At 45.0% G+C, this 15,455-nt stretch overlaps 1 protein-coding gene across 1 annotated transcript; it reads right to left on the bottom strand.

Moving 5' to 3' along the window:
* Positions 1 to 1,410: 1,410 nt before the first annotated feature.
* On the bottom strand, positions 1,411 to 15,110 carry RBFA (ribosome binding factor A). Its single transcript, XM_070420512.1, has 7 exons — positions 14,907 to 15,110; positions 11,627 to 11,669; positions 9,973 to 10,149; positions 8,940 to 9,052; positions 4,585 to 4,669; positions 2,524 to 2,597; positions 1,411 to 2,098 (listed from the first exon to the last, which is right to left on the bottom strand). Exons 1-7 carry the CDS (start codon positions 15,065 to 15,067, stop codon positions 1,708 to 1,710), a joined length of 1,044 nt encoding a protein of 347 aa, XP_070276613.1. The 5' UTR covers positions 15,068 to 15,110; the 3' UTR covers positions 1,411 to 1,707.
* Between the last annotated feature and the right edge of the window lie 345 nt (positions 15,111 to 15,455).

Below are 15,455 nucleotides of genomic sequence, written 5' to 3'. Positions count from 1 at the left end.
CCAACCACTTCTTTTATCTAGCTCTTACACTCCCAAGCAAGTATTTCCTCTGCCCTTTATCACCCCAGGACCAGGTACTTGGCAAGTAGAAACTGCCCTTGCAGCCCAGAGTCTGCTGAAATTATTCCACCCATCCAATCCTAATCCTGCTCAAACTTATCTACTATGCCTTGCCCATTCCTTTCTGGAGAAACCACAGCATAGGCTCTGGACAATGCTCCCCCTCCCTCCACCCCAATTTGTTCTGCCTCCTCACCCACCTTACACTTCCTGGTGGTCCTGAACAGTGTGGTTCCTTCTCTTGGAAGCTGCAAGTACCAAATATTTCATTCAAGGCAGTTGTCTCCAAGTCTGTCATCTTCACATACCTGATTAGAACAAATCCCTCGTATATTTTAACACGGGTTCAACCCCCTTCTTCAGTCAGAAGAGAAGCAACCTGTACTCCTAGGAAATGCTCCCCACACAAAGATACACACATCCTTTTGAAGGTGAATGGGATCACACATGTGCTACCCAAATATCAACATGCCTAGAGCATCTGCAGGGGTCTGCCTGTGTCCTGTGATCCAGTTGCTTCAGTCGGGCCATTGTGTTGGCAAAGGCAGAGCTGCTTGGTGCTATGTCCCTGCTGGGGCACTGCATCTGGTCCCAGATGCCTATGCAGGAAACAGCGTTGGGGGCTTGCCAGCAATGCAGAGATGAGAGCAACATTTTCTTCCTGAAACACTTTGCAAAAATTGAAATTATGTTTCAAGTTCTCTGTGCTTTATCTTAACAGTGCACCTGTCTCTGATTACCTAAAAATCATTTTACTTTCCCCAACAGCTCCTTACTCGTGCCTGAACAATACTCATCTGACCTCTTTTCTTTCTCTGAAAGGCACATCACAGCCATCTTGCACTTAGAAAAACTAGACAGCACTTTACCACCCTGCTTGGGGCCATTTTTAAACAGTGAAATCGCAATCAGAGACACAAAATCGTGGGAAATGTGGCACTAAGTGAACCTCGAAAAGCAGTTGTTTACAGTATGAGAGGAAATAAGAAGGTAGAGTTCTGCCTTGTCTGAACTTAACTAAGATGTGTGCATTATATGATTCCAATTTTCATCTCTCTGGGCATATCTAAGAATGACCGTGAAAATGCCCCAAGTATTGATTTTGGGGTTACAAAGAAATTTTAGTGAACCCTGGCCAGTGTGGCTCAAATGTTGGATGCTATCCCATGCACTAAAAGGTTGCCAGTTTGATTCCTGGTCAGGACACATACCTGGGTTGCAGGCTCAATCCCGGTCTGGGGTGTGAGGAGGCAGTCAATCACTGTTGCACTCTCACATCAATGTTTCTCTCTCTCTCTCTTTTTTTTTCCCCCTCTCCCCCTTCCTCTCTCTGAAAATTAATTTAAAATCTTTAAAAAAAGAAATTTTAATGAGTAGGCAAACCTAAAAATATGGAGTACACAAATAATGAGGATCAACCTATTGTCATCAATCTAAAAGGTTTTTATGCACTTTCCACAGGCCATCTTACTTTCCACAGTACCAGTAATAGCAGGGCTGAGAGAGATAACTGGTGTAACTCAGCTACACATCCTACAAAGGCTTTCCTGTGAAAAACTAGAAATGACTGTGCTTCTCAAAGCAGAATTTCCATCAGGTGCAGAGTTGAAGCCTCACACCCACACCCTTTGTGATCATTAAGTCACCTCAGTCCTTTCTGTCACCTCCTCTCTCTGCCTTCAGTTTCTGCTCTGCTTCTCGGAGCTCCCACTCCTGTACTGGGGTGAACTCCTCCTGAAGGGCCCCATCATCGTCCAGGTCGTCTTCACTCACCAACCCCCATGGATAGTTCTTGGGGGAGAGATCATCGTCCACACGAGGCTTGGCCTTCTTCCTCCTTGTCATTTGCCTTGTCAGCTCAGCCACCTGCTCTGGCTCCAGCCATGCTGGGCTCTCACCCCTGTGTCCTTTCTCTTTCCTCTTCTTGTACTCCATGATCTGCTTGTTGAGAGCCTCATGATCAATCCCATACAGACTCGAGTGCACGGCAGGGCCCAGGGCGTCACATGGCGATGGAACATCTGGGGCCTCAGGGTCCCTGGAAGGGAGAAGCACAGATGAAGCGCCAGAGAAACTTCATGGGAGCTCCTGGGCTAGTGCTTCACCTTTCCACACCCATGGCCTCTGAACTGTCCTAAGGTCTACCTAATGGAAACTGTGGAGGATAGGACAGTGAGTTTTGGATTTGGCACTCTCCAGCCCAGGACCACTCAACCAGCACTCTCGGTGCCTGTGTGTGGCACAGGCCTTGACAATTCTGATGCAGCCATTTGCATGGTCGTTAGACACATTTTCATTCTCCCTCCCCTAATTAAACATGCCCAGCACACTAGGCCACATTCGGGGCCATTTCTTGATGCAAACTTAGTTCATTCTATTATTGGTACAGTGGCACCTGAGCTGCTGCAGGCCACTCACACCTTGCATCTGCCCAAGAACTGAGCACACGTCCACATGTATCACCTGAAGTCACTTTGTGTGAGGTCTTCTTGTTCATCAGGGGGTCCAAAATCAGCAACTGCCAGTAACCGATCCACCTGGAAAAGAACAGAAGGCAGTTCAGCAACCACACCCGCAGTGCTGCGTCAGAGCTGCGTGCACCCTGCACTGGGCCACAGGCCTTCCGGGTGCACTTTACGTCACTTCTTACAGCAATACTTTCCCAAAGACGAGACCATACAATAGCCAGTGCTTTCAAACACCTATTATTTTAACAATCACATTTTCTTTGATGATGAACAGTTTTTAAAAACCACTGAAATTTGTAAATGTTAGTAAAATTTACTAACAACAATTGGATATTAATTGAATTATGTAAGTAACATTTACTGTTTTGTAAAATGCTTGTTTTGCCACAGGATTTGTGCTTGTGGAAAAAGCAGGCCAGCACCAAGTCAGCCTTCCTGGAGCAGTGTCCGCTCTAGTGCAAGCCCAGACAGCCCGTCACTCTGCAGCAACAGAAAGCAGTGTCACCCAGGGACGCCGATAAAAATTATAAATGTGCAAAGAAGCAGAACCAGGAGTTAAATTAGTGCACAGAAAACACCAGAAATAAGATTGACACAACAAAGACAAACTGGGAGAAAAGACTCCCAACACACGCTCTGACAGGAACTTGGACCAGACATATAACTAATCTGTACAACCCGAAGATAAGCAGAAAGAAAAACAAGCAGGACTGGCCCTGGCCAGTGTGGCTCAGTTGGTTAAGCATCATCCCATGCACCAAAAGGTCAATGGTTCAATTCCTGGTCAGGACACATGCCTGGGTTGTGGGTTGATCCTCGGTCGGGGTATGTATGGAAGGCAACTAGTTGATGTTTCTCTCTCTGTCTCTCCCCCTCCCTTCCTCTCTCTCTCTCTCTGAAATCAATAAGAACATATCCTTGAGTGAGGATTAATAATTATCTATATAAAAACCTAAGTGACTGTTCGACCAGTAGCTATGATGTGCAATGTCCACCAGGGGGCAGACGCTCAATGCACAAGCATGGAAACATGGGACAGACTGATGAATCTCAGGGGGAAGAGAGGAGGGGAGAGGGGGGGAAGAGATTAACCAAAGATCTTATATGCATACTACAGGCCTGGTGCACAGATTCATACACCTGTGGGGTCCCTTGGCCTGGCCTGCGCCCTCTCGCAATTTGGGACCCCTTGGGGGATGTCAGACTGCTGGTTTTAGCCTGATCTTCGCAAGCCAGGCCAAGGGACTCCACCAGTGCGCGAATCCGCAACAGTAATAATAACCATAGGTGGATTGCAATCCAGGAAATGAGAGAAGACAGTAAGCACAGGAGGGTAGCTCTGGCTGCCTCAAGTTTATAAATCAAGAACTGGAGATTTGGTTCACTAGTTGAGTTACAGAGATAAGCATTAAAAAAAAAGTTAAAGTCCAGGCCCGGCTGGTGTTGCTCAGTAGTTGAGCATCAATCTATGAACCAGGAGGTCATGGTTCCATTCCTGGTCAGGGCACATGCCTGGGTTATAGGCTCAATCCCCAGTTGGGGCAGTACAGGAGGCAGCTGATCAATGGTTCTCTCTCATCATTGGTTTTCTATCCCTCTCTCCCTTTTCTTTTTTTCTTTCTTTTTTTTCCTCTCTCCCTTTCCCTTCCTCTCTGAAATCAATAAAAACATATTTAAAAAAAATTAAAGCCCTAGCCGGGTGGCTCAATTAGTTGAAGTGTCATCCCGTATACTGAAAGGCTGCGGGTTCAATTCCGTCAGAGCGTGTACAGGAGGCAACAGGTCAATGTTTATCTCCCATCAATGTTTTATCTTTCCCTTCCTCTCTCTCTGAAATCAATAAAAACATATCCTGGGGTGAGTATTAAAAAGAAAAAAAATTAGAACCAGAAAATAAGGTTACATCTGGTGACTCAGGCTGGGAATGAGCATGGGAGTTTGTCTTTTCATTTGTACCCTTTCAAGTATTACTTTGGTAAATGGTAAGCATTACCTTTTTAGAAACCTCACCTATGTAAAAGTTTACTTCATAAAGTCTATGATTTAAAGGCCTCACCTCAGCTAGAGCTGCATGCTGTTTGTCCTGAACAAACACTATTGGTGGCACGTTCCTCAGAGTCTGCTGGGACATCAAAAGATGCCTGGAGAGAGACAATGCAGATTAGTGCTGTAGCAGGTGACATTTACAGGAGAGGTGTGAGAGTGCCAGAAACAAAAATATGTGATAATCTCACAAAGACATAAGAAATAAGATTTGCTTATCACATTATTCAAAAATGAAAATGTCAGCCCAGAAAGGTCTTTAGCCAACTGCACATTACAAAAGGGACAAGAAATGCATCATCATCACAACTGTTTTTAATTCCCTAAATGCAATTATTTATTGAGATCCCTGTAAATAAACTGACCTAAACTTAGAGGCCCTCGCCCTAGCGGTTTGGCTCAGTGGATAGAATGTCGGCTTGCAGAACAAAGGGTCCCGGATTTGAATCCGGTCAAGGGCACATACCTTGGTTGCAGGTTCCTCCCCAGCCCAAGCCCTGACTGGGGCCCATGCAGGAGGCAACCAATCGATGTGTTTCTCTCACATCAAAAGTGTCTCTCTGTCCTTCCCTCTCTCTTCCACTCTTCCTAAAAATAATCAATGGAAAAATATCCTTGGGTGAAGACTATAACAAAAATATAATAAACCTAGATGCCCTCCTGGGCATCACTTTGGCCTTGGCCTCCATGGTTGGTCACTAACCACCCATCAATGTTTCATCCTCTATCCAATGGACATACATTGGCAACGACATCAACACAGTCCCCAACCACCCAGATGTCACACAGAAGTGATCTCTGTATTATTCAGTCATGTAACAAGCCGATAAAAGGTAAATAAGGGTGCAAGTATCCAGTGAAAATGTGGCTGTGACGTAAAGTGTATTTACTCAGTGACAGCAGATCTAGGTACACAGTTATGAAAAAACCTTTACACTAAACCCTGGCTGATCAGAGTTGGGAAAACATTATGCTTAACTAAATTTTTTAACTACCTAAAAATCAATTAGAAAACAATACTGTTATCTCAACATTTGTTGGAAATTTCTCACTTTCTTGTTTCTGTTAAATGTAAAAATCAAATTAACTGACCATTCTTTAGTACACACCTTTACAGACTCTTAGGGATCACAGTGACAGGTGTCAGTGATCACCATGCAAGAGAGCTACACAGATGATGTGAAAATACCAGCTCCTTGTACAACTCTGACTTCTCAACATCTGCGTCCTTCTCCTGGCAACGCAGGATGCTATATGGTGAGAGGTGAGAGCCACAGAGAAAGCAGAGGGAAGCAGGAAGGAGGGATTCCAATTCTGAGTGCTGGTTGGGTGGGTTTCTGGACTTTTTATAAGCCTGAGGAAAAAACTGAATAACTTCTTTACTATCACCCAGCTCACCAGTTCTCAAAACTTCAGGATTCCTTTACACTAAAAACATTACTGAGGACCCCAAAGACCTTTTGTTTATATGGGTTATATTCATCAATATTTACCATACTAAGAATTAAAATAAAAAATTTAAAAATATGTATTTATGCCCTAACCGGTTTGGCTCAATGGATAGAGCGTTGGCCTGCGGACTGAAGGGTCCCGGGTTCGATTACAGTCAAGGGCATGTACCTTGGTTGTGGGCACATCCCCAGTAGGGGGTGTGCAGGAGGCAGCTGATTGATGTTTCTCTCTCATCGATGTTTCTAACTCTCTATCCCTCTCCCTTCCTCCTTCCTCTCTGTAAAAAATCAATAAAATATATATATTTTTAAAAGTATTTATTAATTCATTTAAAGTAAACCCACTAGGCCCCTGACCAGTTTGGTTAGAGTCATCTGGTAAGTCATGCAGGTTCGATCCCTGGTCAGGGCACATACAAGAATCAACCAATGAATGCATAAGTGGGACAACAAATCGATGTTTCTCTCTTTCTCTTTCTCTCCCTCTCTCTCAGAAGCAATAAATAAATTAAAAATAAAGTAAACCCACCAAACATTCACATAGACATTTTTAATGGGCAATAACTGTTATTTTCCAAAAATAATTACTGAAAAGAGTAATATATTACAGTTGCAAATTTCTTTAATGCCCCGCTTAATGAAAAAACAGCTGGATTCTCATATTTGCATCTGCATTCAATCTGTTCTGATGTTATTTTGGTTGAAATATAAGAAGAAAATCTGGCCCCGCATAGATTACTGAAAAATGAAGGACTATATGAACACCCTTAAGAAAAATATGGATCTTTTTGATACTAAACAAAAACTCAACACGTGATAGTTTTTTAAAGGTTAGTTGCAATGTGGAATCTGAAACCAATGAACATGCCTCACTGTCACACTAAACTCCCCGGTCTCTAATGGACTTTGACCTTTCCCTATGCATGGTTCTGTAACCTCACACACTGGTCATCTGGAAACACTGGGTCAGCAAGTGATACAGATTTTTGGAAGGTTGACTGACACATTTCACCACACAACACTGCCTTTGTTGGCATCACCACCAATCTCATCAGTACTTAACAGTATTTATTGGAAAGCTGTCAAATTCGCAGCAGTAGTTATGCTTTCTAAAATTCTGATTTTTACTTCAAAGCCTGAATTTTATCATTGGCAACAGGTATGGTCAGTTGATTTCCCTGAAGTGACAGGTTCATTTGGCCAATTTGCAGAAAGTGTCTGTTAAATACCCAAATCTCAAAAACTGTAGTTGGTTCTCTTGCTCCTTCAAGTGAAAAAGTGTCTACTTCACCACCTGCAGCATTCTTCCCAGGGACAGCCACCCTACCTCAGCACATAGCAGGGGCTCCATGCATACTTCCCACCACATACAATACTAAAAAGACAAGTATTCTTGCCCAACCAATGTGGCTCATTCACCAAGAGGTCACCATTTGATTCTCAATCAGGGCACATGCCCAGGTTTCGGGCTTGATCCCCAATCAATGTTAAAGTTTCTCTCTCATCGATGTTTCTTTCTATCTCTCTCCCTCTTCCTTCCTCTCTCTAAAATCAGTAAAAAATAACATAAAAAAAAAAAAGACATGCACCTAAGGGTCAAAATTTAATAATATTAGTAACTTTTACTTACCCATCAAGGATATTCCCTTTTTTCTTTCTTTTTTTAAAATCCTCATCCAAGGCCAGGACCGGTTTGGCTCAGTGGATAGAGCGTCGGCCTGCGGACTGAAAGGTCCCGGGTTCGATTCCGGTCAAGGGCATGTACCTGGGTTGCGGGCACATCCCCCGTGGGAGATGTGCAGGAGGCAGCTGGTCGATGTTTCTCTCCCATCGATGTTTCTAACTATCTATCTCTCTCCCTTCCTCTCTGTAAAAAATCAATAAAATATATTTAAAAAATAAAAAAAAAATAAAAAAAAAATAAAATCCTCATCCAAGGATGTTTTTCCATTGATTTTTAGAGAGAGTGGAAGGGAGAGGGAAAGACAGAGAGAGAGAGAGAAACATCGATGTTTCACTGATTGGTCGCCTCCTGCACGCACCTCAGCCAGATCGAGCTTGCAACCAAGGCACGTGCCCTTGACTGGAATTGAACCCAGGACCCTTCAGCCTACAGGTTAGCACTCATGTGAGCAAGTGGCATGAAGCTATGATGACTACAGGTCCTCTGGTGGCTTCAGTGCAAATGTCCACACAGTGAAAAAAGAAAATAACATCTTATTATGAAAATAGCTTTAACCTCATGAACCCCCAAAAGATATTGGGGCCCCCTAGGGATCGAGGACCACACACTGAGAAACACTTGCCTAGATTATGGCTTTTATGAAAATGTAAATTATACTCTGAAGTTCAAGACAATGCTTCCAGCCCTGCCTGGGTAGCGGTTAGTTGGAACATCATCCATACACCGAAGGGTTACGGGTTCAATTCCCAGTCAGGGTACCTACCTAGGTTGCAGGCTAGGTCTCCAGTCGGGGTGTGCACACCCGAGAGGTCGATATTTCTCTTTCTCTCTCTCTAAAATAAGTAAATAGCTGAAACCGGTTTGGCTCAGTGGATAGAGCGTCGGCCTGCGGACTGAAAAGTCCCAGGTTCGATTCCAGTCAAGGGCATGTACCTGGGTTGCGGGCACATCCCCAGTGGGAGATGTGCAGGAGGCAGCTGATCGATGTTTCTAACTCTCTGTCTCTCTCCCTTCCTCTCTGTAAAAAATCAATAAAATATATTTTAAAAAATAATAAAATAAAATAAGTAAATAAATAAAAACCACCAACAAATCCTCGGGTGAGGAAAAAAATAAATAAAAAAAGAAAATGCTTCCAAAATTTCCCTCAAAAGCAAAAATACATCATGAAACAGGCTGGGAAATTCCAGGTGCTGCAAAAGCAAACACACCTGGCAAGCAAAGCATCCTCACCTCATATGTGCTGAGAATCGCTTCAGGGTATCCTGGGTGTGTGCATTCTGCTCAGCAGAGCCAGTTGTCCTCCAGTACACACGGCAGGCGGAGAAGTCTGAGGTCAAAGACACCTGACGCCCCCCCACCCCCAGCAAATCCCTTTTAGTTTAAGTGGGTTTTCCACAAACAATGCACAGGAGATGAAAATTAATGAGATAGCATGTCCACCTCCCGAGATGCTAGTGCTCCAAGATGCACTATCACAAGCCACCATCTCCTGCACACACTCTCAGCTGAGGAAGTGGGGCCAGAAATAGTTCTGGTATCATAAGCTCAAGTTAGCATATGTAACTTTTCTCTAATTTACTATCAGTGTCTAACATAATTCTTATTTTCTCGCCATAAAAAGAAGTTTTGGTATGAAGGCCCCGACCCCGACCCCACAGAATTCACTGAAAACACCTGAACTGCCACTATTCTCCTCACTACTTCCCTTTGGCTAAACTCACTCTGAGTCAGAGGTTCTCAACCTGTGGGTCACGACCCCTTTGGCAGTTGAACAACCCTTTCACAGGGGTCGCCTAAGACCATCCTGCATATCAGATATTTACATTACGATTCATAACAGTAGAACATTACAGTTATGAAGTAGCAACGAAAATAATTTTATGGTTGGGTCACAACATGAGGAACTGTATTTAAAGGGCCAGAAGGTTGAGAACCACTGCTCTAAGTGGACAGATGGCAGAAAGTCACCTCCTTTGTCTTTACTCCAAGACAAAGGCAGACATAACAACTTCTCATCTGACCCACAGGTCTTCGATTGCTCCATGTCATCACACTTTCTGGGCGTCTGACCACACACTTGGTGCTCCTTTCCCTGATTTCGTACCACAATCATCCCCTCCATCTGTCTTCAGTACTTAAATGGCCACCCTTAGCAACACTCCTACAACCCAAACTAAAGACCTTGTGAGTGACCTGGTGCCTTTTTCCTAACGGTTAGGCCAGCAATCCTCAGTCCCATTTCTGTTTGGCCCCTGCAGTCTACCTTGGACAGCTCCACATTCAGGTCGTAGATCTCTTGGCTCACTTCAGGGCTGCACAGCAAATCACTGAGCGCTTTGTAGAGGAGGCCATTCAGGGCCCTCAGGCGCACGTGGTCTTCCTTCCTGGTTTTCTTTGACGTGCTCTTTGTTAAGAGTTCCAACTTGGATGGCTTGTAAGTCTGCATTAAGAAGAACAGACACAAAGGCTAACATTAGATTATACATTAAACTTGTACTAACTTACAATAAAGGCAGCTGGGAAGCATTTGAACACCTTGATAAACAAGAAACAAATGTTACACTCAACCACCTTAGCTTTAAGATAAGTTTATTTTACAGAGCTGGATCCTTCCAGATTTTACCTAGCATTCCTCCAAGATAAAAATTACTGCCCGGCCGACATGGCTCAGTGGTTGAGTGTTGACCTATGAACCAGGTCAGGGTTCAATGCCCGGTCAGGGCACATGCCTGGGTTATGGACTTGATCCCCCTAATCCCCCAGTGTGAGGTGTGTAGGAGGCAGCCGATCAACGATTCTCTCTCATCATTGATGTTTCTATCTCTCTCTCCCTTTCCCTTCCTCTCTGAAATTAATAAAAATATTTTTTAAAGAAAAAATTACTACCCTGGCTGGTTTGGCTCAGTGGATAGAGCATTGGCCTGAGGACTGAAGGATCCCGGGTTCAATTCCAGTCAAGGGCACATGCCCAGGTTTCGGGCTCAATCCCAAGCAGGGGGCATGCAGGAAGCAGCCGGTCAATGATTCTTTCTCATTGTTAATGTTTCTATTTCTCTCTCCCTCTCCCTTCCTCTCTGAAATCAATAAAAATATATTTTAAAAAAATTACTGCCAGTAAATATTTTTCATAAAAAATTTTTACTGAAATATAATCCACACATAAAATCCTCCCTCTTAACATGTACAATTCAATGGTTTTTAGTATACACAGTTTATTTTTTTCTATCAGTGTCCCCAGAGTCATTAATTACATAAACTTGCGCAATGTATCTATACATATGTGTGTTTTATACACACACATTAAAAACTGAATGGCCCTAGCCAGTTTGGCTCAGTGGATAGAGTGTCAGCCTGTGAACTGAAGGGCCCCAGGTTCGATTCTGGTCAAGAGCACATACCCCGGCCCCTGCTGGCCAAAAAGTGGCTCTCATTGCCACTCGCCGGACTGGGCATCTACAGGGAACCAAGACTGTACAGGAGAAAGAGAACTAGGGCGGGGGGCTCAATAAAGTTTGTTTTCCTGTCAAATAAAAAAAAGAGCACATGCCCCAGTTGTGGGCTTGGTCCCCAGTGGGGGGCGTGCAAGAGGCAGCCGATCAACGATTCTCTCTCATTCCTGATGTTTCTATCTCCCTCTCCTTCTCCCTTCTTCTCTGAAATCAATAAAAATATATTTAAAAAATAAAATAAAATAAAAACTGAATGGACATTACTGTGTCAGAATTTGATCATAGATATGACATTCTGGAAAACTTTCATGTCAGTAATTTTTTTTGAAGGTCCAAATTCCATGTTACCAATTCAACCAGTCCCACCCCTGCAGACCCTGTCCTCTCCAACATGAAAATGGAAGGACTGCCAGGCTGGAGCCTTGCCGACTTCTGGAACCTCATGCTCATTGCTGCCACTCTACTTACCAAGTGAGAGCCCAGGGAAGGGCCTTCATACCAAAACTTCTTTCTATGGCGAGAAAATAAGAATTATGTTAGACACTGATAGTAAATTAGAGAAAAGTTATATATGCTAACTTGAGCTTATGATACCAGAACTATTTCTAAGGAGCTAAACTTAGACACTGATATTATGAGACTGGGAATCTACTGAATTGACAACAACATGCGCTGCAGTGGAGAGAAAGAAGACAGTTTCAATTCAACCTCATAATTTTTTTGTAATGTTTTTACTGATTTTAGAGAGAGAGGAATGGAGAGGGCTATATAGAAACATCGATGATAAAGACATAATTCAGCTGCCTCCTGCATGCCCCTCACTAGGGATCAAGCCCAAACCTGGGCATATATCCTAACCAAGAATGGAACCAGGATTTCTTGGTTCATGGGTTGGATGCTCAACCACTGAACCATATCGGCTGGGCTCAACCTCATAATTTTTACTCACAGTCTACTTCTAGTTCCAAAGGTAGAGAAAGAGGGTCTTAACAATACACCTCCCCAACTGCATGGGAGCACTGCACTCTACCTGATGGAGCTATCTCCAGGAGGTGTAGATGAATGACTCTGGGGTTGAACAACTAAGTATATAGGTGCTTCTCAGTGGTGCGCCCAGGGGGGAGGGGGAGTTCCAGATGAGCAAGGAAAGGAAACTAGAATGGTCCATGTGATAGTGAATTAGAGTTGGAGATTTATATGAATTCAAGTTTCACATACAACAGATTCAGATGGTGGCATACAGAAATGTTTACAGATGGTATATATATATGAGTTAACATAAACTCCTATTTTTTTTGCTTTGTCGGCTGAAAGGGCCTAAAAGACAGACACCCTAATAGCAATGAACATACTCAGCTCTCAGATCATGGCTTCTAAGGTCATTCTCCATCAAGAGGAACCAGAACTCCTTGGAGAAATGGCTGATTCTAGAACTGAGGCTTCCTATAGTGCCACAAAGTAAGGAAGTGCTAAAAATAATCCTGATCGGTGGTTAGAGCAAGGGTTGCCATTTGAATTCCTGGTCAAGGGCATGTACCTGGGTTGTAGGACCGATCATCAGCACATGTGGGAGTCAAGCAACTGATATATCCCTCTCACGTCGATATTTCTCTCCCTCTCTACCTCTCCCCCACCCTCCCTCCCTTCTACTCTCTCTAAAAGTCAATGGAAGAAATGTCCTTGAGTGAGGATTACCAAAACAAACAAAAAAATAAAATCCTATATAATAAAAGGCTAATATGCAAACTGTCCCCATGGGTGGGAGTTAGACTGACTGGAAGACACGCACTGACCACCAGGGAGTGGCGGTGGCAGGCAGCCAAGGGAAGGGAGGCCCCAGCCGGCAGCCGCTAGGGACCCTACCCGTGCATGAATTTCATGCATTAGGCCTCTAGTATGAAAATAAAAAATGTAAAAGCCACCACAAACCCCATAATGATTATAACCAGAGGGATATAGGATCCAACTGAAAGAACTCCCAATGGTCAAACTGGAACAAGTGGAGCAAAACAAAGGAGTACTGGATTATAACCTACTAGAGGCCCTATGCATGAAATTTGTGCACTTGGGAGGGGGTCCCTCAACCAAGACTGAGCCCTCGGGGGATGTCCGACTGCCGGCTTAGGGGACCAGGCCTAAGCTGACAGTCAGACATCCTTAGCACTGCCGTGGAGGTGGGAGAGGCTCCCACCACTGCTGCTGCACTCACCAGCCATGAGCCCGGCTTCTGGCTGAGCGGCGCTCCCCCTGTGGGAGCACACTGACCAGCAATCCTCATTGACCAGCTCCTGCATTGAGCGTCTGCCCCCTGGTGATCAGTGCACATCATAGCAACCAGTCATCCTGCTGTTTGGTCGATTTGCATATTAGCCTTTTATTATATAGGATGAGCCCGTACTAACAGGATTCATAGATGTGGAAGAGACACATCACCCATGCAGAATTCCAAATAATTCATGAGCATAACTGCCACTCACGAGTGGGCTGCACAGGGTGACTTTCCCCCCAAAGACGACAGTATAGAATGGGTGGTAAGTACCCTTATAGTGGATACACCTGATAGAACAAATCAGTCAGTGATCAAAGCTAACATCAACAGTGATCAACCATGTGACAGCATGTGCCCCAGACAGGGTGTTATGTAAATGGCACTTAACCTCTATGGTCTTCCTCCCAAAAACCTATAACCCCAGTATAACCATGAGAAAGACATCACACAAACCACAACAGAGAGCCATCCTAAAAATATCTAACCAGTATTTCTTAAAACTGCCAAGGTCTTCAAAAACAGGGGCAGTATAAGAAACTGCCACAGTCAAGAGATGATGATGACCACGTTACCTGGTCCCTGAATGGGATACTGGAACAGAAAAAAGACACTAGGTAAAACCGAAGGAAATGTAAATAATGCATGGACTTTAGTTAATAATAACATGTCAATAGTGGTTCATTAATTATAACAAATGTACCAGACTAATAATGTAAGAAGTTAATACAAGGGTATGGTTTTATGGAAACTCCGTGCCATCTTTGCCAAATTTTCCATAAATCTAAAACTTTTAAAAAGTAGTCTATTAAAACAAAAAAATATCTACCACATATATCTACAAAAGTGGCATAGGTGTTAATATATTTCATTATCTCTCTTACCATAAAAATCTATCCTGACAAACTTTCAAATTTATTTCTCAAATTAAGCCCACCCGCAAGAAAAGCATTAACATGGAAAGAAAATTTTTCATGTTTTTCTAATTTTCTTTTCTGATGAAACTACTCTCCTGAAAAACGGTACTGGTAACAAGAATCAACATAAACGCAAAATATACATCGTTTTTGCTTCATACTATTGGCAATGTTTAGACGACTATATCTCAACTGTAAAAGGACAGGAAAAACGCAAATGTTAACAAAGTGGAATTGCTGGTGGTCTTTCAATAATCATTAATTTAATGAGCAAACACTGCACTTGCTGAAGGGGTGCCATGAACCCCGCCGTCCGCGGATCCCAGCGTAGTGGGCCCCCTGCCCGCCCCGTGGGCACCGCCGCCCGTCCGTGGACTCCACCCCCCGCCTCGTGGACCCCCGCCATCCCTCCGCGGACCCCAGTCGGGTAGGCACCACCCGGTTCCCTGCCCCTGCCCCTCCCTACCGTGAGTGAACCGCCCCCAACCCTTACCACCACCCACCACCACCACCACCACCCTCCCCGCCACCCCCCCCCCCACACCCCGCACCAGGGACTCCGTACTTGGTTTTCGAGGCAAATTTCTTGAGCAGGTTCTTGCCGCAGGAGACCGGGGAGCCATGCAGGCCTCGGACACCGCCAGGAAGAAGCCCCGCCTTGCAGCCGCCGAGTACCGTCCAGAGCCCCGCAGGGTGTCCCCACAGCCCACGGGCCGCCACCCACATAGCCCCCGAGAGAGTCCTGGGGCAGAGCACCGTGAGCTTCAGCGACGTGGGGCGGGGCGACGTGCAGCGACGCGGGGCGGGGCGACGTGCAGTGGGGCGGGGCCCCGAGGCCGAGTAGGCGGGACGTGAATCCGCGGTGCGGGAAACGAGGGGAGCGACTCCGACGGGGCGGAATGTAAGATGTGGGGCGGGGCTACGTGCACGTGGAGCGACGTGCGTGCGGAGTGGGGCGGGGCGACGTGGGCGGGGCAGGGCCTGGAGGACGGGTAGGCGCGATGAGAAGCGGCAGGGCAGGGCGACGCGAGGTGTGGTGACGCATGTGCGGGGCGGAGTGACGTTGGGTGGGGCGTCGCGGGGCTGGGCGACGCGCGTGTGAAGCGGTGTGGAG

This window comes from Myotis yumanensis, unplaced genomic scaffold, assembly GCF_028538775.1.
Source record: "Myotis yumanensis isolate MYYU_CA2020_CCGP unplaced genomic scaffold, mMyoYum1.0.hap1 SCAF_7, whole genome shotgun sequence".
In the NCBI taxonomy this organism is placed as follows: domain Eukaryota; kingdom Metazoa; phylum Chordata; class Mammalia; order Chiroptera; family Vespertilionidae; genus Myotis; species Myotis yumanensis.
The sequence above is the reverse complement of the archived record's forward strand: the minus strand, read 5'-3'. Positions and strand labels throughout refer to the sequence as shown.

Excerpts from the sequence above, each read along its gene's own strand:
- RBFA (XM_070420512.1), bottom strand. The coding sequence starts at position 15,067 with ATGTGGGTGGCGGCCCGTGGGCTGTGGGGACACCCTGCGGGGCTCTGG. Across the intron at positions 11,670-14,906 it reads AAATTTGCCTCGAAAACCAA|AAAGAAGTTTTGGTATGAAG; the intron begins GTACGGAGTCCC and ends TTCTCGCCATAG. Across the intron at positions 10,150-11,626 it reads CTTCCCTGGGCTCTCACTTG|ACTTACAAGCCATCCAAGTT; the intron begins GTAAGTAGAGTG and ends TTCTTAATGCAG.